The sequence below is a fragment of the Scyliorhinus canicula genome, chromosome 3 (assembly GCF_902713615.1).
Source record: "Scyliorhinus canicula chromosome 3, sScyCan1.1, whole genome shotgun sequence".
Lineage (NCBI taxonomy): Eukaryota > Metazoa > Chordata > Chondrichthyes > Carcharhiniformes > Scyliorhinidae > Scyliorhinus > Scyliorhinus canicula.
This window is the reverse complement of record NC_052148.1, coordinates 263799431-263826450: the sequence shown is the minus strand read 5'-3', so window position 1 is coordinate 263826450 and position 27020 is coordinate 263799431. Positions and strand designations below refer to the sequence as shown.

General features: G+C 48.5%; 1 protein-coding gene across 5 annotated transcripts in view; it reads left to right on the top strand.

Moving 5' to 3' along the window:
* LOC119963509 (alpha-synuclein-like) overlaps positions 1 to 21719 on the top strand; it is a 114838-nt gene extending 93119 nt beyond the window's left edge. For 4 of the 5 annotated variants that reach the window (XM_038792746.1, XM_038792742.1, XM_038792747.1 and 1 more), the window contains 3 exons: positions 18240 to 18332; positions 21050 to 21078; positions 21217 to 21719. In XM_038792746.1, coding sequence (XP_038648674.1) covers positions 18240 to 18332; positions 21050 to 21078; positions 21217 to 21226 — 132 coding nt within the window. In that variant the 3' untranslated portion in view covers positions 21227 to 21719. Of the gene's footprint in view, positions 1 to 18239; positions 18333 to 21049 lie in introns of all 5 variants that reach the window. The other variant, XM_038792744.1, reaches the window with a different exon arrangement.
* Positions 21720 to 27020: the final 5301 nt, after the last annotated feature.

Below are 27020 nucleotides of genomic sequence, written 5' to 3'. Positions count from 1 at the left end.
ACGACCTCCCCTTACTAAATCCATGTTGACTTGTTCTAATCCGACCCTGCTCTTCCAAGAAATTAGAAATCTCATCCTTAACGATCGATTCTAGAATTTTACCAACAACCGAGGTTAGGCTAATTGGCCTATAATTTTCCATCTTTTGTCTTGATCCTTTCTTGAACAAGGGGGTTACAACAGCGATCTTCCAATCGTCCGGGACTTTCCCTGACTCCAGTGATTTTTGAAAGATCTCAACCAACGCTTCCGCTATTTCTTCAGCCACCTCCCTCAGAACTCTAGGATGTAGCCCATCGGGGCCAGGAGATTTGTCAATTTTAAGACCTTTTAGCTTGTTTAGCACCATCTCTTTTGTAATGGCAACCATACTCAACTCAGCCCCCTGACCCTTTATAATTTTTGGGATATTACTAACGTCTTCCACTGTGAAGACAGACGCAAAGTACTTATTAAGTTCTCCAGCCATTTCCTCATCTCCCATCACTAGCCTTCCAGAATCAGTTTGAATTGGCCCAATGTCTACTTTGGCCTGACGTTTGTTTCTTATGTATTGAAAGAAACTTTTACTATCATTTCTTATATTACTGGCTAGCCTGCCTTCATATTTGATCCTCTCCTTCCTTATTTGTCTCTTTGTTAACCTCTGTTTGTTTTTGTAGCCTTCCCAATCTTCTGATTTCCCGGTGCTTTTGGCCACTTTATAGGATCTCTCTTTTTCTTTGATACATTTCCTGACCTCCTTTGTCAGCCATGGCTGTCTAATCCCTCCCTGGATAATCTTTCTTTTCTTGGGGATGAACCTCTGTACAGTGTCCTCAATTATGCATACAAACTCCTGCCATTTTTGCTCTACTGTCTTCCCTGCTAGGGTCTGCTTCCAGTTGATTTTCACCAGTTCCTCTCTCATGCCCTCGTAATTACCTTTATTTAACTGTAACACCATTACATCCGATTTTGCCTTCTCTCTTTCAAACTGCAGACTGAACTCAACCATATTATGATCGCTGCTTCCTAAGTGTTCCCTTACTTTAAGATCTTTAATAAAGTCTGGTTCATTACATAGCACTAGGTCCAGAATAGCTTGCTCCCTTGTGGGCTCCATGACAAGCTGTTCCAAAAAGCCATCTTGTAAGCATTCCATGAATTCCTTTTCTTTGGATCCACTGGCTACATTATTTACCCAATCCACCTGCATATTGAAGTCCCCCATGATCACTGTGACCTTGCCTTTCTGACATGCCTTTTCTATTTCCCGGTACATGTTGCGCCCCTGGTCCTGACCACTGTTAGGCGGTCTGTACATAACTCCCATTATGGTTTTTTTGCCTTTGTGGTTCCTCAATTCTACCCACACAGACTCCACATCATCCGACCCTATGTCGTTTAGTGCCATAGATTTAATTTTGTTCTTAACTAACAAGGCAACCCCACCCCCTCGGCCCACCTCCCTGTCTTTTCGATAGGTTGTATATCCTTGGATGTTTAACTGCCAGTCCTGAACCCCCTGCAGCCATGACCTATATCTATTACCCCTCAATTTAAGGCTATGTCCCCTCATGCTAGCCACCTCCATCCGCGGGAGAAGGCTCTCACTGTCCACCCTATCTAACCCTCTGATCATTTTGTATGCCTCTATTAAGTCACCTCTTAACCTTCTCTCTCTAACGAAAACAACCTCAAGTCCATCAGCCTTTCCTCATAAGATTTTCCCTCCATACCAGGCAACATCCTGGTAAATCTCCTCTGCACCCGTTCCAAATCTTCCACGTACTTCCTATAATGAGGCGACCAGAACTGTACGCAATACTCCAAATGCGGCCGTACCAGCGTTTTGTACAGCTGCAACATGACCTCATGGCTCCGGAACTCAATCCCTCTACCAATAAAGGCCAACACACCATAGGCCTTCTTCACAACCCTATCAACCTGGGTGGCAACTTTCAGGGATCTATGTACATGGACACCGAGATCCCTCTGCTCATCCACACTGCTAAGAATTTTACCATTAGCCAAATATTCCGCATTCCTGTTATTCTTTCCAAAGTGAATCACCTCACACTTCTCTACATTAAACTCCATTTGCCATCTCTCAGCCCAGCTCTGCAGCTTATCTATGTCCCTCTGTAACCTGCAACATCCTTCCACACTGTCTACAACTCCACCGACTTTAGTGTCATCTGCAAATTTACTCACCCAACCTTCTGTGCCCTCCTCTAGGTCATTTATAAAAATGACAAACAGCAACGGCCCCAGAACAGATCCTTGTGGTACGCCACTCGTAACTGAACTCCATTCTGAACATTTGCCATTAACCACCACCCTCTGTCTTCTTTCAACTAGCCAATTTCTGATCCACATCTCTAAATCACCCTCAATCCCCAGCCTCCGTATTTTCTGCAATAGACGACCGTGGGGAACCTTATCAAACGCTTTACTGAAATCCATATACACCACATCAACTGCTCTACCCCCGTCTACCTGTTCAGTCACCTTCTCAAAGAACTCGATAAGGTTTGTGAGGCATGACCTACCCTTCACAAAACCATGCTGACTATCCCTAATCATATTATTCCTATCTAGATGATTATAAATCGTATCTCTTATAATCCTCTCCAAGACTTTACCCACAACAGACGTGAGGCTCGCCGGCCTATAGTTACCGGGGTTATTTCTACTCCCCTTCTTGAACAAAGGGACCACATTTGCTATCCTCCAGTCCTCTGGCACTATTCCTGTCACCAATGATGACATAAAAATCAAAGCCAAAGGCTCAGCAATCTCTTCCCTGGCTTCCCAGAGAATCCTAGGATAAATCCCATCAGGCCCCGGGGACTTATCTATTTTCACCTTGTCCAGAATTGCCAACACTTCTTCCCTACGCACCTCAATGCCATCTATTCTAATAGCCTGGGTCTCAGCATTCTCCTCCACAACATTATCTTTTTCCTGAGTGAATACTGACGAAAAGTATTCATTTAGTATCTCGCTTATCTCCTCAGCCTCCGCACACAACTTCCCACCACTGTCCTTGACTGGCCCTACTCTTACCCTAGTCATTCTTTTATTCCTGACGTACCTATAGAAAGCTTTTGGGTTTTCCTTGATCCTACCTGCCAAAGACTTCTCATGTCCCCTCCTTGCTCGTCTTAGCTCTCTCTTTAGATCCTTCCTCGCTTCCTTGTAACTATCAAGCGCCCCAACTGAAACTTCACGCCTCATCTTCACATAGGCCTCCTTCTTCCTCTTAACAAGAGATTCCACTTCTTTGGTAAACCACGGTTCCCTCGCTCGACCCCTTCCTCCCTGCCTGACTGGTACGTACTTATCAAGAACATGCAATTGCTGTTCCTTGAACAAGCTCCACGTATCCAGTGTGCCCAACCCTTGCAACCTACTTCTCCAACCTACACATCCTAAGTCATGTCTAATGGCATCATAATTGCCCTTCCCCCAGAAACTTTGTTCCTCAAAAGGCAGTGCAGGCAGCGTCTTTGCATATTTTTAAGGGAAAGCTAGATAGAGTTTTGATTAACTGAGTGGGGTGAAAGGTTATTGGGGGTAGATGGAAATGTGGAGTTGACCTTATTAAATGGCAGTGGATCAGGGTCCTAGGTCTCAGTGGCTTAATTTGTATGTTCATGTGTCCAGTTCTCCTACTTGGTGGGATTGAAGGAGGGAAACAGAAGGGCTACCCACCCATACACAGCGGATAGCTGATTTTCCCAATTAGTGCCATATTCAGGCCTGCTAGGATTTTAGTTGTTCTAGGGAGCCTTCTGAGGGCCCTATTGGGGTGGGTTGGGGGGGCAGTTGGGGGCCTCCCTTCTCCTCCATCACCATGCACTTCTCAACACTGCTGACCCATTTCACATATGTTCCATTTCAGAATTTTAAAGTGAGAGAGACGGCACCTCCATTTTAAATTGCCCTCTCCCTCACTCACCTGCCATGGCGTTCTGCTGCTGTGTATGAATGTGAGGCACTCTCAATTACGACGCGAAAGCAAGGTCAGTAATCAAAGGCTTTAATAAACAGAGAACAGGACAGCGTCCAAGAGAAGTGTGCTCGCAAAATGGAGTCTCATCTTATATCCTGTTTCCAGGGGGCGTAGCCAGAGGCGGAGTCCCCCAGGGTTCCAAGCCTCTTAAAGGGGCAAGGTATTAAAGGTAAATACCGATCATCACATTCACCCCCTGTTATAAAAAAAACACATAGTCCGTCGGGGGTGAAGTGTTTTAAATTATAAGTTCAGTCTTTGTGGTGGTCTGATAGTCCGTGCTGACTTTCGCTGCTCCGGTGGTGGCGCTGTGGATGCGGTCGGTTCCAATGGTGGTCTATCCGGGAGCACAGTTGACTGAGCCTTTGCCCGCCTTGGAGAGGGGGGGGGTATCAGGAGTGATTAGGGTGGTCGGTGCCGGTGCCGGCTGGGGGGCAGGGGGCGCTATGGGGGGGGCGCTGTCGAAGTCGGTGCGGGGCCGGGAGCATCGGTAGAGGGGGGGGGGGGGGTCGGTGGGGAAAAAGTCGGGGTCGGTGGGAGGGTCGGTGGGAGAGCCAGCGGGTGCCAGGTCTCGCAGGGATACAGTATCCTGCCTGCCGTCGGGGTGCTCGACGTAGGCATATTGAGGGTTTACGTGCAGCAGGTGGACCCTCTCGACTATGGGATCCGTTTTATGGCTCCTCACGTGCCTCCGGAGTAGGACTGGACCCGGAGTCGTCAGCCAGGGTGGAAGCGAGACCCCAGAGGTGGACTTCCTGCGGAAGACAAACAAACGATTGTGAGGGGTCTCGTTCGTGGCCGTATAGAGGAGCGACCGAATGGAGTGCAGGGCATCGGGTAGGACCTCCTGCCAGCGGGCGATAGGGAGACTCCTTGACCGTAGGGCTAGGAGGACGGCCTTCCAGACTGTCGCGTTCTCCCTCTCCACTTGCCCGTTTCCCCGCGGGTTATAGCTCGTCGTCCTGCCCGAGGCGATACCCTTGCTGAGCAGGTACCGACGCAGCTCATCGCTCATGAACGATGTACCCCGGTCGCTGTGAATATAAGCGGGGAAACCAAACAGAGTGAAGATGCTGCGCAGTGCCTTGATCACGGAGGCCGAGGTCGTATTGGGGCAGGGGACAGCAAAAGGGAAGCGGGAGAATTCGTCGATGATGGTGAGGAAATAGATGCTGCGGTTGCTGGACGGGAGAGGCCCTTTGAAGTCCACGCTTAGTCGCTCAAAGGGCCCAGAGGCCTTTATCAGGCGGGCCATGTCTGGTCGATAGAATTGCGGTTTGCATTCCGCACAGATCTGGCATGCCTTAGTCATGGCCTTGACCTCTCCTGTGGAGTAGGGTTGGTTGCGGGACTTGATGAAGTGGGCAAGCTGGGTGACCCCCCCGGGTGGCAGAGGTCATCTGAAAGTCGAGGCCGAGCAGCAGGGGGGCGCAGAGTTGAGGAAAGATGTAAAGTTTAAAACAGGAGTATTTTGCGCCTTGAATTGCGAGGTCCGCGACACAATACCCCGTGATTTGAAGCAAATGGGACCCTGAGGCGAGGGCGATAGTTTGGGAGGCGGGGTGGATGCGCAGGGAGCAGCGCCTTACCGTGTCTGGGTGGCTAAAGCTCTCCGTGCTCCTAGAGTCGAATAGGCAGGGAGTGTCGTGGCCGTTGATTCGCACCCGCATCATCGGGTTTCACAGGTGTTTCGGCCGCGATTGATCGTGTGTGATCGCTCCTAGTTGCGGGCCGTCAGAGTCGAACTCACAAAATGGCCGCCCGGAGTCACAAGATGGCCGCCGCCGCCGGTCGCACGTGTCGGGTTTCGAAGATGGCCGCCGCCAAGATGGCCGCTCCCATGACTTGCACGAGGTCGATGACGTGTCAGAAGTGGGCGTGTCCGGCCGCAGCGCGGCCGCGTTGCGGGGTCTGTGAGGCCGGGAGTTTGATTTCTGGGCCTGATGAGGGTTTCGTTTGTGGCCTTTGGGCCCAGCCAGGCAGACTTTCGCGAAGTGCCCTTTCTTCCCGCAGTCGTTGCAGATCGCGGATCGGGCCGGGCAACGCTGGCGTGGGTGCTGGCCTTGCCCACAGAAATAGCATGGGGAGCCCCCGGAGTGAGTGGATCGTCGCGTGGCACAGGCCTGTAGCGTGGCCGAGTCTGGAGGGGATCGAGAGGGGTTCGTAAGGTCCACGGAGTACGTACGGAGGTTACGGTGGGCCGTTTCGAGAGAAGAGGCGAGCGTTACCGTGCCTTGGAGATCCTTCGCCCCGTCTTCTAGGAGCCGCTGCCGCATGTACGAGGACCTGATGCCAGACACAAGGGCGTCGCGGATATGTAAGTTCCTGTGTTCTTCAGCCGTCACTGCTTTGTGGTCGCAGTTCCTCGCGAGCGCGGTGAGTCTTTCCACGAACTCGTCCAGCGTTTCCCCGGAACGCTGGCTGAAGGTTGAGAGCAAATGTCTGGCGTGTACCTCGTTAGTAGTTTTTATGAAGCGTTTCTTCAATATTTCGATCGCCGCCTCATAGGTCGTAGCGGTTTCGATCATGGCGGAGAGTCGGTGGTTCACCCGGCCATGTAGTAAGCGCAGCTTGCGAGTGCTGTCGACATCAGTCATTGAGGAGTCCAGATAGTCCTCGAAGCACCGGAGCCAATGTTTAAAAATTTCTGGGGCTTCCGGCGACCTGGCGTCCAGGTTGAGTTTCTCTGGTTTTAGAGCGCTGTCCATCTTGATGTGTTCTGTTTATTAAATTGAGGCACTCTCAATTACGACGCGAAAGCGAGGTCAGTAATCAAAGGCTTTAATAAACAGAGAACAGGACAGCATCCAAGAGAAGTGTGCTCGCAAAATGGAGTCTCATCTTATATCCTGTTTCCAGGGGGCGTAGCCAGAGGCGGAGTCCCCCAGGGTTCCAAGCCTCTTAAAGGGGCAAGGTATTAAAGGTAAATACCGATCATCACAGAATGGAGAGCCTCCTAATGATTCTCGAGCTTTGAGAGCCCACCCACCATCCTTAACTGGACAGGAAGGCTGTACACCGGGCATTAATTGGATGCTCTGGGACAAATCACATTGATTGACTGTTCCCCACACACTGTGGCCTTCTGAGGCCCCAGCTGGGCCTGACCGCAGGGTTCAGAAGCCAACAGGAAAAATCCCACCCAAACTGTGTCATTGTAGTGAAACTGAGTTACGCTCGCATTCAAGACAACACAATTCCAACCAAGAGTGGGTTATAAATGAATGAGCCAACAAGGTTAATTTTCATAAATCTTATTCGATACTATTTCTTAGAATCTTAATGAGGAAATTTACGTAAGTGTCTCATTTGTGTTTTTTAATTGTCAGGTAGAGTATGTGAATTGAATAGATACTTAATTAAAAAGCTCCCCTGCCAGTCCCTAATCAGTGCTCCCTCTGGGCCTGCGAATAACAGGCGTTGTGTATTACAACTCTCTCTGGGACATACATAAGTGGATTTGGGCATGTTCGCAGTTCAATTACTTCAACAGTTTTGCTTTCAAATGCCATAAAGTCAATAATTCGAACAGCCTGATGCAAAGGCTGATCTGTGAAAGAAGGAACTTGCAGTCATATGTCACCTTGTTCTCACCCTCAGGATGCCTCCGAACACCTTGAAGTGAGGTCAGTGTGGTTATATGGGCTAAACACAGGAGCATAGAACAATCCCACAAATAAGGACCAGATAAATGATCAGTTACTCGGTGTTGGTGGTGATGCTTGCAAAATGGACGTTGACTTGCCATCACTGTATGAATCGACTTCCACCCTCTCTCTCTGAACAATACCTTGGGATATTTGACGTCCACCTTTGGAAAGAAAGAGGACAGAAATAATGTGGCTTCCCCTCAGTACTGTACTGAAAACCCAGCCTAGAAAGATCTGAATGATTTGTAATGAATAAATCAAAATAACAAAATCAACCTTCCCTTCAGTGTGGCAGACGTCTAGCGCTCTGGAACTGTTGTGTGGCTGGCAGCTCCATCAGCCCAAACAGCGCCACAAAGGGGCAGTGGCTGTTGTCAGGACTGCAGCAGAAGGAGACGTTGTGATAGCTGGAGCAGCTAAGTCCAAGGTCTTGAGCTCGAATGGTTTTGGAAGGTGAGGGAGAGGGGCAACGAGGGACTGGGGGGATAAGAAGGACGAGGGTGTTCAACTTCGGAGGGGCCACCCTGCGATTGGCAAAGGACAGCCCCCAAACTGCAACACCATCCTCCAACCCCCACCTTTCCCTCCCACCCTTCAGGGAAATAAATTGAGCTGCTGGCTCACTCTTTGGCACAGTAAAAAGTCTTACAACACCAGGTTAAAGTCCAACATGTTTGTTTCAAACACTAGCTTTCGGAGCACTGCTCCTTCCTCAGGTGAATGAAGTTGTAAGACTTCTTACTGTGCTCACCCCAGTCCAACGCCGGCATCTCCACATCTTTGGCATAGGCAGTGTATTGTCAAGGTCAATTGGCTTGGTAACAATACTTACTTATTTATAGTGGGTGTCCTGCTGATTTTGGTGACCACCCATTCTTCATGTCATGAGGGTCAGCTTGGGGTTGGGTGGTAAAGTGGTGGGTGGGTGTACACCTGTTTTACATGCAACCCCCTTCCCCCACTGTGGGAAATATGCCTGCTGGGGCCATGTGAAATTCAGCCCAGTGTGACTGAAACCAGTTCTGTTTCTTTTGGGTAAAGTCATTCTATCTCACCCTTCAGGTATTTGGGCTCAACACATTGAAACACTGGGCGACATTATCCGCCTTGCGACGCCGCAATGGGAACCTCGATCGGACGGAGAATCGGGCGGCTGGCCGAACTCAAGGTCCGCACCCGGCACCAATACAGGCGCCATGCTCTGGTCCCTCGCTGGTGGCGATAACTAGGTTTGCACTCCATGTTGGCAGAGACATGCAAAACCCGCATGATGTGATTAGCAGATTGGACACAGTATGCTCCGCCCTTCCGCGATGCTCTGCTTCTCTCAAGCGGAAGTCTCGCAGGTGTGAATTACTGCAAGAATTTACAAACGGCACGGGAGCACAGTTGTTGGCACTGTTGCTTCACAGCGCCAGGGTCCCGGGTTTGATTCCTGGTTTGGGCCACTGCCTGTGCGGAGTCTGCACGTTCTCCCCGTGTCTGCGTGGGCTTCCTCCGGGTGCTCTGGTTTCCTCCCACAAGTCCCGAAAGACGTGCTTGTTAGGTAAGTTGGACATTCTGAATTCTCCCTCTGTGAACCCGAACAGGCGCAGGACTGTGGCGACTGGAGAATTTTCACAGTAACTTCATTACAGTGTTAATGTAAGCCTACTTGTGACAATAATAAAGATTATTATTATTATTACATGGTCTGGATGCCACAGCTGCAAAGGGGAGAGGGAGACTACAAAAACACCGAAAAACCGTTCAAAGCTATCGGGCCTGTTGGGATTGGATGCCCGGATTGGCAGCAGTAAATAGTGACTTGGGTCAAGACTGTGTACTTGGGCGTCTGCCTTGGGATCGGGGTGATCTGGTTCAGTCTGTATTTCAAACATACCCCTTTGGTGCTCCTTACACGCTCCTTACTGCTCACACTGCTGAATGCTGCCTGTATCCTTTAAATGCTCAGAAGATCTCTGGTCATCTGGGAGCCCATCCAGGCCGACGCTCTGGACACCCTCATACACTCTCACACCCCAGCTGTATCATCAAGGGCCAAATTCAATCAGGGACCCACCAGGTGTTGGCACTCCTCAGAAGCGCTGCCCCATTGCAGAGGAAGCAGGGGATCAGGAGAGCCCACCACAACCAGAGGACGCCTGCACCGTGGCCTTCAGAACCCTCCCTGATTCTCTACCCCTCTTGGAAGGGGACTCACCAGTGACTGCCCCCCCCCCCCCCAAATGGCTCAGAATTTGTGGCAGCAGAGAGGTGACCCATTAGCATCACCTGAATTGCTGCAGAAATAGAGCCCCCGATGGAAACGTGAGCCGCACGCGATTCAGTCTCAGCCTCAGGGCTGTATTCTCCGGAACCCGACGGCGGAATCGCGGCCGGCGCCTGGGCAGAGAATCCATTTCCCCACACCGAATCGGGACCGGCGTCGCCTAGCACCTGCTTGGGGCTATTGCTGGAGGCCCGCGCCGTTATTCTCTTCCCCTGACCGGTCGAAGTCCCGGCGCGTGGATCTATTGTCATCCAGCCGGTCGGGAAGTTAGCATGGCGGCTGTGGATTCTGTCCGTGGCCGCCGTGGTCGGGGGCAGGGGGGTGATCGGAGGGCAGGGGGGGGCCTTCTACGCGGCCGGGCAGGCGATCAGGGTCAGGTGCGCGGCCAATCGGGGAGTCTATTTTTTTTAAATTTAGAGTACCCAATTGTTTTTCCAATTTAGGGGTAATTTAGTCTGGCCAATCCACCTACCGTGCACATAGATTATCATAGAATTTACAGTGCAGAAGGAGGCCATTCGGCCCATTGAGTCTGCACCGGCTCTTGGAAAGAGCACCCTACCCAAGGTCAACACCTCCACCCTATCCCAATAACCCAGTAACCCCACCCAACACTAAGGGCAATTTTGGACACTAAGGCCAATTTATCATGGCCAATCCACCTAACCCGCACATCTTTGGACTGTGGGAGGAAACCGGAGCACCTGGAGGAAACCCACGCACACACGGGGAGGATGTGCAGACTCCGCACAGACAGTGACCCAGGCCGGAATCGAACCTGGGACCCTGGAGCTGTGAAGCAATTGTGCTATACACAATGCTACCGTGCTGCCCACATCTTTGGGTTGTGGGGGGGAAACCCACGCAAACACAGGGAGAATGTGCGAACTCCACACGGACAGTGAGCCGGGGCCAGGATTGAACCCGGGACCTCGGCGCCGTGGGGAGTCTATTTTTTGAAATAAATTCAGAGTACCCAATTCATTTTTTCCAATTAAGGGGCAATTTAGCGTGGCCAATCCACCTACCCTGCACATCTTTGGGTTGTGGGGGCGAAACTCACACAAACACAGGGAGAATGTGCAAACTCCACATGGACAGTGACCCAGAGCTGGGATCGAACCTGGGACCTCGGCACCATGAGACAGCAATGCTAACCACTGCGCCACCGTACTGCCCTGGGGAGTCGAATTTTAGGGTCCAGCTTGCGGTCTGAGTCTGCCATGGAGCATGGCGCGGCCGCTGGAGGCCGTCGCCGTGCGCCTGCGCGGCCTCCGACCCGGACTTGCGGGGGCCCGTATCTGCAGCAAAATGAGCTAGATTTATGCCGGGTACCTTCTAGCCCCCTGTAGGGCTAGGAAAACTGGCGTGAAAGTCCACCGTTTTGAAGCCGGCGTGGGGACATGGTCCCCAAAACAGAGAATCCATCCCACAGTCTCCCAAACGGTGAATTTCACCCTGTGCTTTGAATGACTCTCATGTCTTTCACTCTGCCTCCTTGCTCAAGATTTTTTTTCTAATGCCTGTTTTAAAGTTAATTCTCACCAATTTAGTTGAGTTTTCTTGAATCACCTTGCAACGAGTTTCTGTGTTCATTTTATTCGTATTATTTATTCTACATCAGCAAGGTTCTTTCCTTTATCATTTCACAATGTTGAAGAGTATAAACTTCTTTAATCACAGTTTGGGCTGAATAGTATGGAGTTTCTTTTTTGAGCGCATGGTATTGGTTTGCTTTTCTATCCTCAATCTTGAGAACAGAATGCAGGCAGCAACAGACGATACATTAAAACAGCAATATATCTTCATTATGATCCTGCGCAAGGCTATTGTTTAACTGGAAACTATTAGTACAAGGTGCGCTCCAGTCGATAAGGCACACAAAGTTCACTTGTCGAGGTGATCACAGACAGTGAACCAAGCAGTAAAGTTTAAAATAAAAGTATTAAAGGGCATAATTTTAATTGAGTAATTCAAGTGGTATCTGTAGCCAGCTGTCTTTGAAGCACAGCCTTCTTCGTACCTATTTTTAAGAGCTGTCAAACTCTTAACGCCAGTACAGCTGGGCTTTGATAGTTTGTGAGAAATTTTATTAATTTCTACTGCAAAGGTGCAGAAGTAATTGTAACATATGTAACTGCTTAATTCAAGCACAATGATGAGTAAATGATACAATGGCTCAAAAGCATTCACCTTGTGAAGTGTTAATGCAGTAACCTGAGAATGCAGGATAACATTAGCCCTGCTGACGTTATTTCCCCTTTACCGGTTATTAATGATGTCCTTGGAACCTGCTTGTCGTCTCGACTAATTAAGGGAGCTATCAGGTTCTGTAGTTAATTTTCACAGCAGCCTGCTTTACATCCACAGTGATTTAAAGCATTCCCTGCCTATTTTTCCTGCGCAATCTCTACAGTACCTCCATTATCTACTGTGGCGATCAAGTCTCCATTATTTTGGTTTTAATTCAGTTCCAGGCTGCTTGTGTTTGTGTGAGCAGAAAGCCGAGTCTCAGTCGTCTATGGTTATGGCTTTGGCTCTGAAACATTACGTTTGTTTACCCTGCTACATCTGCAAAACACCCTTCTCGCAAAGAGGCAGTTCATTCAACTGAACATGTTAATACGTAGCAGCAGAGGGTTAGCCCTTTTGTGTTAATTTCTTTCTCTGGGATAGTACTGATATGAAAATATGGAATGGGCCACGTCTTATTGGTCCATAACTCATCTTTTTTATGTAGCCCTGGTGTAGAATGCCTCATTAGAAACCATTTAATCCTCTAGTAAATTCACTCTTCTATTTCAACACATTCCAGCAGGGTGACACGGTGGACTGCTACCTCACAGCGCTAGGAATCCGGGTTCAATTCCGGCCTTGGTGACTGTCTGTGTGGAGTTTGCACGTTCTCCCTGTGTCTGCGTGAGTTTCCTCCGGGTGCTCCGGTTTCCTCCCACAGTCCAAAGATGTGCAGTTTTGGTGGATCGGCCATGATAAATTGATATTTATAATTGCAGTTGCCGTCCTCCCCGCGGGCACTCCGCAAGAAATCTCGGATTGATCTTGCAGGGTGGCGGAGGAAAGGAGTGCCTCCTTCAGCGAGGCCGGCCCGCCAATCGGTGGGCGCCGATCGCGGGCCAGACTCCTTTTGAGCGTTCCCCCCGGTGCTGGATTCCCCCCGACCCCACCCACAGGCCGCCTCCCTCCCCCCCCCCCCCCCGGCGTTCCCGCGCTGTTCCCGCTGGCACCAACCAGGTGTGGACGGCGGTGCCGGCGGGAACCTATCATGTTGGGCAGGCCGCTCGGCCCATCCAGGCCAGAGAATCGCCGCTCGGCCGTTACAAACGGCGAGCGGTGATTCTCTGAGCGGCCTGCCGTAAATCTCGCCGCGGCCGTTTATGGGGGGGTGGGAGAATCGCGTGCGGGTGCCGGGGCAGCGTGGCGGGACTTGCCCGGCGCCCCAGCGATTCTCCCACCCGGTGTGGGGGGGGGGGGGGGAGAATTGCGCCCATAGAGTCCCTGGAGGTGGTTCAGAAAAGAAGTACAAGATCCGGAACAGACTTGCAAAGTTGATTCAAGGGTGACACTTTTCTGTAGAAGAGAGAAGACTGAGGGGCTTTTACAATTATGTTGGGGTTTAATAGGGTAAAGTAATCAGTTTAACCTGTGGAGAACATGGGCGAAATGTTCCGACCCCCCGCAGGATCGGAGAATCGCCCGGGGCCGCCGAAAATCCCACCCCCGCCAATTCCCGGGTGGCGGAGAATTTCTGCCACGGCGGGGGCGGGATTTACGCCGCATCGAGCTGTAAGCTCCCTGCGGCGATTCTCCGGCCCACAATGGGCCGAAATCCTCTGGTGGCGGTGGGATCGGTGGCGCGAGCGGGCCCCCAAGGTGGCCAGGCCTGCGATCGGGACCCACCTATCGGCGGGCAGGCCAGTGCCGTGGGGGCACTCTTTCTCTTCCACTGCCGCCACAGCCTCCACTATGGCGGAGGTGGAAGAGAATCCCCCAGCGCGCATGCGCCGGTGGTGGCAGCAGCTGATGCACCGCCGCATGCGCAAACCGGCAAAGGCCTTTCGGCCAGCCCCGGCGGCGGGCGTCAAAGGCCGTTGTGCCGGTTTTGGCGCCAGTCGGCGTGGTGCCACTCCGCTACGCCGGGACTCCCCGCCCCGCCGGGTAGGGGAGAATGCCGCCCCATATCTCCAATTGTGGAGGAGTCCAAAATGAGGCTCCAAAGTATAAGATAACGATGGGAAATTGATGAACTCATATCTTTATTCTGAGACTGGTTAAGAGTGCGGAACTCACTATCGTAAAGAGTAGCTAAGGCCAAAAGGAAAGTTGCATTTAAAGAAAAGCTAGAGAAACACACGAGGTGGAAAGGGATAGCAGATTATACTGATAGAGCGAGATGAAACAGGTTTGTAAGGGGTTTGTGTCCAATTTATACTCTGGCACAAGCTGGTTAGATGGAATGGCCCATTCCTATGCTGTCAATTCGATGTTATTCACTCTTGTATACGGTATACTGTACACTTACCTGTTCTATTTAAATAAACCGTTGGCCAGCTTTGATAATAAAAACAGGAAGTGCTGGAAAGACATAGGGGGCTGGTTTCACCGTTTTTGAGGCTAAGTGTTGACGCCAGCGGAGGAACTGTTGCGTTTTACGACGGAAAGCTCGTCACCAAACCCTCACCGATCGTGCGACCGGTGAGGGGCTAGTAGCCGTGCCAAGTAAAACGCCCGGCTCCCACGACAGAAACAGCTGGAGCATGGCCGGGTCCGCGGCCGCGCATGCGCACGGCGGCTACCTGCAGTGATCATGTCGTAAACCATGGCGCCGGCCTGCGCAGACCCAACCTGCCAAATACTACCCCCCCTGGCCACCCCTCACCAATTCTTCCAGCCCTCACGGAAGCCCCCTCCCCCTGGCCAGCAGCACGGTTCCCGGTGGACTGTGGTGACGCCGGACACAGTCCGCAGCCGCCATGCCGGGTTGCCGACCACTGAGACCACAAGTAAACCACGCCGTCAGTAGCTCGGCCCATCGGCGGCGGTGAATCACGGAGGCCCTGGAGCATAGAGGGTCAGGCCCGATAATGATATGCCAACGGTGCTTAAACATCCCGCGATTTTGGCATTGGAGGCTATGCTCTGCCCGATCGTGTTTCGCGATTTTGGCGTCGACCAACGGTGAATCCAGCCCAGCATCTGTGGAGAGAGAAACAGAGTTTACGGGTGGAATTTCCCATCCTGGAACTAATCCCATGGCAGGGGTGAGGACATGGAATGTTTTTCCCGCTGCGGAGACCAGCGGGAAAGCATATCAAATCTTCCGGTCCTGACATCATTACTTACGGACCCAGGGCGTCGCGCCGTATTCCGTGGCTGGGCAGGCCTGGATGGCGTATAGTCCGCCGACCTACCTGAGCACGTATTGAAAAGGCGCCCAACATCGCCGACCCACTGCTGAAGAAAGAAGGTAGACCTCCTGAAAATGAAGATGGATCTGCAGGAAAACCCTGAGGTTAGAGGGTGGGGCCCCTCCAAGACACCGGATGTGGAAGATCCGCATGTTTCCACTGCCCCCACCCCCACCCACTTCTGTGGTCTTCTGTAGTTCAGGGTTGCTGCCATCCTCCATCCTGAACTCTGGAGTCAGCCCCAGACATTGTACAGGTGAGTCCCGCCATCTTCACACTACATTTTCCCGCTGGCACCGTAGAGAATCAGGCGTGGGTATTGGGGCCTTCACCTGGACCCCATTAACGGGTTGCAAATGCAGACCTCCAGCAGGTGTTTCAATCACCCGCGGCAGGCACCAATGGAAGGACCTGCGGGAAATTCACACTGGCCTGAACCGATTTCAGGGCCTCCCGCTGAATTCTGCCCAATGTTTCCAGTCCAATCTGCATCTTTTCTGGAAAAAGTTCCGATATAGTATTTACATAGCTAACCTTTTCTAAAATGTAATACTATCTTTCTCGTTCTGGTTATGCAACAGTTTTAGAAATACGTCCATCAAATGACCGTTCCAAAACCGTGAACCAGTAAATGATGTCTAAGAAAGTAATTTAATGCAGTTCACTCAATTGTAACGATTATTGATTGTGCAAATAGCAGAGTAACTATTGCAGGAACACACAGCTTTACATAATGGGCATTTCTTCGAGTGCATATCCTGTGAAAGGTGTAGAACAATGGGAGTGTGTAATCGGTATCACAATGCTCTCTTTTAAATCTGAAATTATAAATGCAGTTTTTAAATTTGTTCTAATGCGCAGTGTTCATTTTCGACAGTTATTTGGATTGGAGGAGAGGTGGTGGTGGTGGTGGGGGGGGGGGAGTGGTCGAGGAACGGGTGGGGTGCAGGGGGATAAAGCTGAAGGTTTGCTGAGGGTACCTAATATTTTTGGACTGGCCTTGCATGTGGTACGGGCACTTTTGTTGAGTGGGAAGGAAAACAAATGTGGATATATAATCATAGCGGATATATGATCATAAATGATGTATCAAATTTCTTGCTACATGATTAATGCAGTTGAGATGGTGACTAACTGGCAGATCGTCCCTGCCCCATCCATGTGCTTCCTACTGCCAGCTCCAGGCAACCTGCCAACTCTGCTGCTTACTCATTAGCCAATGTCAATTGACTGACATCTTGCCAACTGCTTTTGCCTTTCTGACGACACCCCATCATTTTACGATTCCTAACCAGAGTCTTGCGACTTAATGGACAGTTTGACAACTGATTTATCAGCTCCTCGGTCTCCCGACAGTGTGCTACGATTATGCATTTCGAAAGGACAAAATATTCTGTGAATGGCAAACAGCAACATGTGAAAAGCAGCAAAGCATAGGAGAAGGCCATTCAGCCCCTCGGGCCTATATCACTATTCAATTGGACTGCTCCGTACCTTAACTCCATCCTATGTATTTGTTCCATAGCCCTTAATAATCTTGCTGAGCAAAATATATCCATGTCAGTCTTTAAATCTACAGTTGACTTAACTTTAAGTCCTCAATTGCTTTTTCAGACAAGAGGGTTCTGGATTTCCACTACTTCTCGAGCAGAGCAATAATGAAGCTACCAGCTAGTGAAGGATTGATAGGTGCACTGCACTTTGAAGGCAGGAATCAAAACAAAATGACACTGTTTTCTCGGGCTGGTGTCCAGTTTTGTCACAGCTGTCTAATAAAATGATATTGCGCCCAGAGTTGGTGTGACTCCTACATACCCCTCCGATTGCAAAGGCTATCAAGAGTGGTTCAGTTGGTAGCACCCATACCTTTGAGTCACTATGTGCCAGCTTCAAGTCCCACACCAGGGGCTGGATTCTCCGATTTTGAGGCTATGTCCTGAAGCCGGCGTGAGAAGGGTGAGGTTGTGCAAAAGCAAATTCAGCCCAAAAATGCCACCGATCCTCCGTTTGGCTGGGGGCTAGCAGCCAAGCAGGGTAGGGCACAAAGCTCTAGCTGCCGATATGGACCAGTGAATTGGCGGGTCCGTGGCCACGCATACGCACAGCAGCGGCCTGCAATGGCCGCACCATGTAACATGTTGCTTGCTGCGTGCAGAGCCAGCCCGCTAAATAGTGCCAGAGCATTGGGGGGTAGGCCTCAGGCAACGCCCTGAGGCCATCAATACTGCGCGCGGTGTACTCCTAGAGTACGTCGCTTTGGAGGAGGCGGAGCATCGTGAAAGCCCCCTCGTTAAAAAAGTTGCTGGCTTGGTCTTGTAATTTTATTGTTGAAGTAAATTTATTAAAAACATTTATCTCACTGCAAGATCTCTCCAAACCTAATCCTGTCAACCGTATGCAATGAGCGCAGGAGCGATATTCAATTCATGTGCCCAGGCACACGTTGTTATAGGGTGGCCACTGGCGGAGGCCAGGTATACCAGAAACAGGACATGTTCCCAGGCCCACGGATGGGCAGTGCAATCGGATACAGGATAGGTCTGGTCGGACGTTTCTTTCACGGGCACACTCACGAGTCTGGGAATGGTCTGAACCGCTTGGAACTGTCCAGCCTCTAATTAGTGGGTTTTGAAATCATTCATTTTTGTATCGTCTCCAAATTTGTCAGAGAGTGCCTGCGAATGAGCAAACCATCCCCAGACGAGGCCAACAATGCGAGCTTCAGAATAACGGGCCTGAACGTATGTCACACAGCAACGGCCCCCTGGTGCGCTGAAGTCCAGAAACGTTTAGTACAAAGCCGGACACCATCCAACATGGTTCCAACAAATTACTCCTGGTAGCTCAGGATTGAATGCAACAGCACTGATTCTGACTTATTCTGTTGATAGGATGAGGATCATTTCCCTCAGCAAGGTGTGATCGACAGCACAGAAGCACTGCAGATAGATCCTGATGCTGAGACCTTTGGAGCAGCCCCTGGGGTAAGTTCATGAAATTGGTCTCATTGTGGGGAATAAAGAATGGGGGAGTTTAAACAAGCTTTTTCAAAAGACTAAACCTGTAACTTGCTGGATAGATTTTTGAATTACATGTCAGGAATCCAATGCTGAGGTTACAAGTGATACTAGAATCTGTAGAACTAAACTTCAAGTGATCGTGATGTATGGGCAGCACGGTAGCATTGTGGATAGCATAATCGCTTCACAGCTCCAGGGTCCCAGGTTCGATTCCGGCTTGGGTCACTGCCTGTTCGGAGTCTGCACATCCTCCCCGTGTGTGCATGGGTTTCCTCCGGGTGCTCCGGTTTCCTCCCACAGTCCAAAGATGTGCAGGTTAGGTAGATTGGCCATGATAAATTGCCCTTAGTGTCCAAAATTGCCCTTAGTGTTGGGTGGGGTTACTGGGTTATGGGGATAGGGTGGAGGTGTTGACCTTGGGTAGGGTGCTCTTTCCAAGAGCCAGTGCAGACTCGATGGGCCGAATGGCCTCCTTCTGCACTGTAAATTCTATGATAATCTATGATGACTGATATTCCTGCGGGAAAATTCAGATGGCTTTCCACTGTTCAAATGCACTTTCTCTTGGCTGTTTAGGTAACAGTGAAGAGAACAGAGGGCAAACATTGAGAAATGCTGTGCAGCGACTTGAATTTTCTTTTAATTCTGCAGTTACCTTTTGTAATACGTGTTGCCCTTTCCTCTCTTATAGACTTGGGTGCAGTCCCAAAGACAGAGACAGCCTGAGAACATATTGCACAAGTGTCCATTCTTAGCACGAGACTGGGTAGTGCATAGAGGCGCATGATGGTGTTCCAATCCCAGTAGAGACCGATAGCTTTTAACAAGAAACATGAATGCCCCGTGACCAACTGAAAGCAATTGCTCAGGAAAATTTCCAAGACTTCTACTGTAATACACAATCGAAAAGCAACATAGAGAAACATTATTAAAATTGGCAACTTATACTCTAAACTACAGAAAAGGTCTGCAATTTAACATTGAAAATCATCAGAAATCTTTCTGTTTGGCTATTCCTGTCCCTTGAAAAATATTTCTGTATGGCTATTCTTGTCCCTTAAGTGGACTCTTTAAACTGACTTCCATGGTGTATATTAACCTGGATATTCCTCCCTCTAGCCAAAGCTTGGCAAATCTTTCAGCTTTGTTTAGGCATGTGTGACCTTGGCCTCTTCAGTCTAAGCACAAGACCCACCCACATTGTTGTGGGTGATCCATAGAGACTGGTTACCTCTATCTCTGAGCTGTCTGTCTCTCTCTCTCTCAGTCTCTTGCACACTGAACCTGTCTGTGACAAGCAGTGATGTTCTTAGGAAAAAATGTCACCCAATTAGGCAATGGCTTTCCATAGATACCCTCTCAAAGCTCATCTCCATAGCACTGTGAATCACACAGGCCTTGTATCCAGTTATAAGCTTTCCTTTTGACTCCCAACTTCATTCCATCTTGAAACTAAATAGACAGTTTAAAGTTTCAAAACCTGACATTTCTAACACCTTCCTGGGACTTTGGAGATAAACAGTCCATCCCCCATCAATACAAATGTTTTTGTCATTGTCTGCAGGCATTGAACACTTTGCACTTCCTTCCTAAAACAACCTGGGTCCTCCTCTAACCTCTAACAAACAACCCACCCAGTCTTGCTGTCATCAGAATTTCGAACAGGTCGCATGACACTTCATTCCTCCATTTTTCCCTAAATTAAAGATGCAGTCCTGAAATATAACAATCCTATAAAACCTCACATTTGTAATAATAGTAAGTCAATAAAGTAGATGTGGAGAAAATGTTTCCACTTGTGGATGAGTTCATAATGAGGGAATGCATGTAAGATAGCAACTACACAGTGTGCTAAGGACCAGGACACTGCAACATGGAGCTTTTGAAATTGATAACACTGATGCAATTTAATAGAGGCTTGATGTAAACATGAGAGAGGGCAGGGAATAGAGGGATAATAGAGCCGGCGAAGAAGAAATAAGCAGAATGGGAGTATGCTTGTGCACAGTATAAACATGGCATGGAACCGTGTTCTAAATGGCCTATTTCTCTGCTGCAAATTCTATGTGTTCCTCAGAGGCGATACAGACCAGATGGTGCCAGGTTCAATTATCCAGTCAAAATGTTAAGTCAGCTGAACGCAGACAAGCAGTAACTGCTATTTGATAATTGGCCTGGCACAAGAGATTAAGCATCAACCAAGTTGCCTGCTCTGGTTGCTATCTGGTGAGGAGGTTAAGAGTCAGGCTCCACGTTGATGTCCACTTCTCAATTTCTGAGCTCATACATGGTCGCTCAAGTGAGGAACTAGAGGCACCAGCGAACTTTGTAACTACAAGAGCAACGCATAGGGTACGGGACGGGAATTGAACCCGCGCTGCTGGCCTTGTTCTGCATTATGAGCCAGCTGTTTAACACACTGTGCTAAACCAGCCCCCGGGTCCCTGAATTACTAGTCCAGTGACAGTACCCCCACACTACCAACTCCTTCTAAGTTGATGCAATGCAAGGGGGTGATACTTGGAGCCACCCATGAGACCTGGTTAAAAACCCCACATCTGGGTGTGACTGTTAACCATGCAGAGGTGCTATCTTGAGGGAGCATCCCAAGGCAGAAAGAGAAGGTGGAAAGGTTTTGTTGAATGCAAACTAATCTTTATCTCTGGTTCCACTCTGTATAGGATGAATACCAAGAGTATGAACCCGAAGCGTGAGTATCAACAGACTCTGGGCACAGCGACCAAGATGCTCTCTTTTATTTTTCCTCCTCTCTTTTCGTATGTGAATGTACTTTAAATTCCGATTATGGCTAGTTGTAAAATTCTTTAAGTGTGTGTTTTTTTTACAGTGTACTTTGAAGTCTTCCATCAGCTGTACTCAAGAGTGTTGTGGCTTTGACCAGGCCTCATTCCAGTGATTCCCTCCCACTGAAATGAGAGCCTGGGAGCAGGACCCTCTCTGTTCTGCAGACATTGTCTTTGAGGTTCAACGGTACAAAACTGCCTATCTGTCTACTGCTTTACCGTGTATGTGTAAAAATGAAAGATTTTGTGCGTGTGTGTGTGTATATAATGTGTCTGTGTGTGTGTGTGTGTGTGTGTATGTGTGAGCGTGTGAGTATGGGTGTGTGTGTAACTTGATGTTACCTATTTACTGCTACGTTTTCTATGTACGGTGGTTCTGTTTGCTGAGGATGCTGTGTGTACAATGTATGCAATGGTTAGCATGGAGCTATGCACATTACAATTATCTACTGTGACACTGAAAATCAGTTTGTGCTGGTGGTTTTTGATGAGTGTATGTAAATATCTGGTGTTTCTGTGAAACCAAATTAAACTGAATATGCAAAACTCTCAGCTGTTGAGTCTGTTTCGTGAGCGATGTTGCCGCAGTATGTGGGGCAAGGCCACAACGTGCTAACCCTGGCAACATGGTAAGAAGAAATTCCATTACATTGTACTGTGCACAGATTTGCGCCCCTGGTTTTCACACCGTGACGTTCCCATCTCACCCGCACTTCCCTCGGGATGAAGCCTAGGATACCAGATACCTTTCCAGAGGTGCGGGACTATTGGCTGAATTTTACCTGGACGTCCGGCCCCCAGTTTAAAGATCGGGGTGAGCCCTCCTCTGCATGGCTGGGTCACCCCAGAACCAATTTTATGGTTGTTGATTCGCTCCGGAAAAACCCTCTGCCCCCATCGGAGAGGAAGTCACACCTTCAAAAAGCTGCTGGCCAGTCAAATTATTGGCAGTGCACTCATCCCAACAGAGTGACTGGGATTAGTGGCTGCTGATGGGGCTGCAGATAGTCCCCAGCGGAGAAGATCCATGTTGCTGGGCACCCAATTGAGGCCGGTGTTTTTCTGGGACCAGGCTGGTTGGCAGGTAAAATATCAGTGGCAAGGTAGCATTGTGGATAGCACAATTGCTTCACAGCTCCAGGGTCCCAGGTTCAATTCGGGCTTGGGTCACTGTCTGTGCGGAGTCTGCACATCCTCCCTGTGTGTGCGTGGGTTTCCTCCGGGTGCTCCGGTTTCCTTCCACAGTCCAGAGATGTGCAGGGTAGGTGGATTGGCCAGGATAAATTGCCCTTAGTGTCCAAAATTGCCCTTAGTGTTGGGTGGGGTTACTGGGTTATGGGGATAGGGTGGAGGTGTTGACCTTGGGTGGGGTGCTCTTTCCAAGAGCCGGTGCAGACTCGATGGACCGAATGGCCTCCTTCTGCACTGTAAATTCTATGATAGGCACAATGCCAAGTCATAATGCCTGACTTTGCCCCCAATCCCCACAGCCCTATCCAAGGAGACTGTGAACAGTCCCGTAGTGACTGAGTAACTAATTTTTATCACTAAGCACGCTGATGTTATCTGCGAGTGTGTCCCAACTTGGAACACCGGTTCGTCTTGGTGTATAGTTTTATTTGGTGTGATGAGACAAGTGAAACCCCAGTGAGAATAAATACCCCAGTCGTCATGTAACAATTATTAAAGATTATTTATTAAAGTAAAAAGACAAATACACACAAACAGGAATACTCTACTCTCACGCAATTAAGATGCATGAATTGTTAAACACAGTTTCTATAGAATGTATCTCTTGTTACACAATATATCTATGATACCTGAACTCTGTAAGACTTCCCCTGTTCCTCAAACAACATCCAAATTCAATAAACAACTATAGTTCCTACACAATACAGGAATAATACTTAAATGTGGGAACCATTGTTTCCTGGTCCAGCAAAACTATTTTAAAACTGCTGTTACAAAGGTCTTCTGCACTGCCTTGGCTCTAGTCTTGGAAAAGTGTTTGCAGTAAACTTGGTCTTCAGGTTTGGTGGCTGGAAACTGGCCTATCTGCTTTCTGAGGCTGCTAGATGGTAATTGCCCCTCCCAGCTTTTCAGGGTCTGGGCAATGATACCTTTGTTGTTCTTTGATTATGCCTTCAGTGTATTTGGGGTGTGCCCCATCAACATCCTTCACTATGCATTAACATATGTATATCTCAGGGGGCCTTCCCAATCGTCTATAATCTGTTTCTCCTCCATAAGCTATTCATACCTGATTATTATCTAAACTCATTACAGATACCAGTGGAGGCCCCTTTGAATACTGTCTACTGCTGTCTCCAGGCATGTTTGTGATGCTCCATTGTTATATTGACAGGGTCTGGGGAATATATTCCTCAGTTAGCCTGACATGGAAGGATATGGCATATGGAAATGTAAGAAAGGGGGGAAGTAACTATTTTATGTGCCCTGCTTCAAAAAATGAATGGGATTTCTGCAGCAAAGTTTTCCTTTAAACTTTCTTAGAAGCTTCATTCGACGAAAAACTATTAGTATCATAAAAACAGAGGTATGCTATCCAAGCTTTTTCGCTTGCGCTCAATCAGGACAGACACAAGATTGGCAAATTTCAAAAAGAGCAACAATTCATACCGCAAAGGAAAAGGGTGCCAATTGGTTGCCGTGTTGACTCTGGTCGGGGCATTGCCATGCACCAGGGAACTGCTGTCCGCCATGCTTTTGTTTCATGCAAAAATGTGTGTATTGCCTGGACATATTCCTTTTGTCTTCAGAGGACTGGTCCTTCCTTCCATTTGAATATATGAAGCTTGGAGCAAGCCGTCAGTGCGCTGCTTACATTTTACATGTGTTGCCGTGTGAATATATAATAGAAATATTTTACTATACGTAGGTACTGTGCCCTTTGGGAACGATGCCAGGACTCCAGGGTCAGATTATGAGGAGCAATTAGACAAACTATGGTTGTGTTCTCTGTAATTGCGAAAGTTAAGGGGTAATTTTATCAAAGTTTTCAAAACATTAAGGGAATGCACAGGGTAGATGGATAGATCAAAATTATTTCTGCCGGATGGGGAGTTGCAGACTCTTAAAAATGGGCTGTTGCTGTTATTTGTTGTCATTTGGTTGGATTGCCCTGTTCTGTGAAGCATAAAAGGTGTTACGTAAATGCAGGTTGTTATATCAGAGACATTGCAGAAGGCCAGCAGTGATACACTAAGAGTTTGGGGGCGTTCACATTGAAACAAAAGATGAAACTGTGCGGATGCTGGAAACCCAAAATAAAAATAGAAAATGCTGGCAAACGCTCAAGAGTAAGGCATGGTCTGCGGAGAGAGGAACAGAGCTAATGTTTCAGGTCGGTGACCTTCTCTGAGAATTGGAAAGATGTTCCGCGGTTTAATGGTTTGTATGTGAGTGCAAAGCAGGAGGGAAGTGGGTCAGGCAAAGTGCAAAAAACAAAGACCTCACAGAATCATAGAATCACTCCAGTGCAGAAGGAGGCAATTCGGCCCATCGAGTCTGTACTGTCCCTCCGAAAGAGCACCCAACCTAGGCCCACACCCGCACCCTATCCCTGGAACCCAGTAACCACACCTCATCTTTTTTGGACACTAACGGGTAATTTAGCATGCCCGATCCACCTAACCCGCACACCTTTGGACTGTGGGAGGAAACCGGAGCACCCGGAGGAAGCCCACGCAGACACGGGGAGAACTTTTGACAATAATAAAGATGATTAAATTATCTGCAGTAGTTCTGTCCGGGGGCAGGGAATTCTGAAAGGAATTCACCAGAAAGCAAATGACAGCATTGGTCCCCTTGTAGAAAAATTCTATTTTTCAAGCTGTGCTCGTAAAATGTTTGATCAACAACAAACTGAATGAACAGGTTGAGAGATCCTGCCCTGCTGCATGAAGCAATGACTGACCAATCTTGTTGATGATCCCCAAGAATTAAATGATGTAATTCCATCTGACAAAAGCTCTTATTGAAAGAAAAATCAGCACACAACACAAAAACAAATCTGTCATGAAACCTATTGGCTTTCTTTCCTAATGTAACTATTGAATTTAATCCCTAAAATGACAAAGGCGGAAAATTCATAACAAATTTGATGTTAAACCACACCTGACTATAATCGTTCAGCAATCGTCTGCAAATTTAATTTACTTTTATTGGTACAATTCTGGCAATTACTAAGTTGATTTTGTTTGTTAATTGATTCTGTGGTTTAATCCTTACAGCTCCATCCTTGAGTCAGTCCATCAGTTGTGTTGTGCCAATCATTCTGAAGAGAATATTCTTGTGGTAAACTGCCTTCTGTCATCTCACTCCTCATTTGCCGTTAATAAGGTTCATTTGGCATGTAGAAGTCCGATTCGCCCTCAAGTGAATTCTTTATTCTACCCCACTCCGGATGTTGTGGAGGTTTATCCAAAAAAAGCGTGTGATGAAGCCAGGCCAAAATCCAGCGACCAGGTTTTCTGTTCAATGCTTTGGGTAATTTGCGAATTACTCAGGTAAAGTTACACTCCAGATGATAGAGAATTGACCACAAAGCTGAACAGGTTGGGCCTATACCCTTTGGAATTAGAAGAATGAGAGGTGATCTTACTGAAACATATAGGTTCCTGATAGGTTGGATACCAGGAGAATGTTGTCACCTGTGGAAGAGACAACAAGAGTTACGACTCTCTGAGCTAGTGCAAGGTCAATTCCAGCTCCCCTTGACGGAGTTGCAACACAATTGAATTAACCAATTGAATTAACCAATAATTCTCAAATTCTTCGGCCCTTGACTGCCCAATAATTACAGGTTTGTAAAATTAAACACAATTATTTCTTATTTATAACAAGAATATCATGAAATATTATCCAATTCTTCACAGCGCTGGGGTCCCAGGTTCAATTTCCTGCTTGGGTGACTGTCTGTGCGGAGTCTGCACGTTCTTCCCGTGTCTGCGTGGGTTGCCTCCGGGTGCTCCGGTTTCCTCCCACAAGTCCTGAAAGACGTGCTTGTCAGGTGAATTGGACATTGTGAATTCTCCCTCAGTGTATCCGAACAGGCGCCGGAGTGTGGCGACTCGGGGATTTTCACAGGACCTTCATCACAGTGTTAATGTAAGCCTACCTGTGGCAATAATAAAGAATATTATTATTATTATTAATCCCCCTCCCACTTTAACTTTTTTTTTTAATTTAGATTACCCAATTATTTTTTCCAATTAAGGGGCAATTTAGCGTGGCCAATCCACCTACTCTGCACATCTTTGGGTTGTGGGGGTGAAACCCACGCAGACACGGGGAGAATGTGCAAACTCCACACGGACAGTGATCCAGGGTCGGGATTCGAACCCGGGTCCTCAGCGCCATGAGGCAGCAGTGCTAACCACTGTGCCACCGTGCTGCCCTCTCCCACTTTAACTTGCCCCCACCCTTTATATATGCATAGACATACAAGACAAACAAACACAGCGGGGGTGGGGGGGGGGGGAAATAATAAGGATGAAAGTAAAAAGACTTGGTTTTTTTTTGATAAATTTAGAGTACCCAATTCTTTTTTTCCAATTATGGGGCAGTTTAGTGTGGCCAATCCACCTACCCTGCACACCTTTGGTCTGTGGGGGCGAGACCCATGCAGATACCACAGGGAGGAGATTTGTTTCAGATCGTTGTTTCTAGCAGCTTTTTTCTTTTCAAACTTTTCTTTCAGTTTGAGATTTTCACTGCAGATTCACTCAGGTCTCTGCAGTTTCAGAAATACAGCAGCTTTTCTGGAGAGAACACGAGAGAAAGAGGGCAGCTCCTCTTTTAGTGTCCAGGATTCAAACTCTGCCTT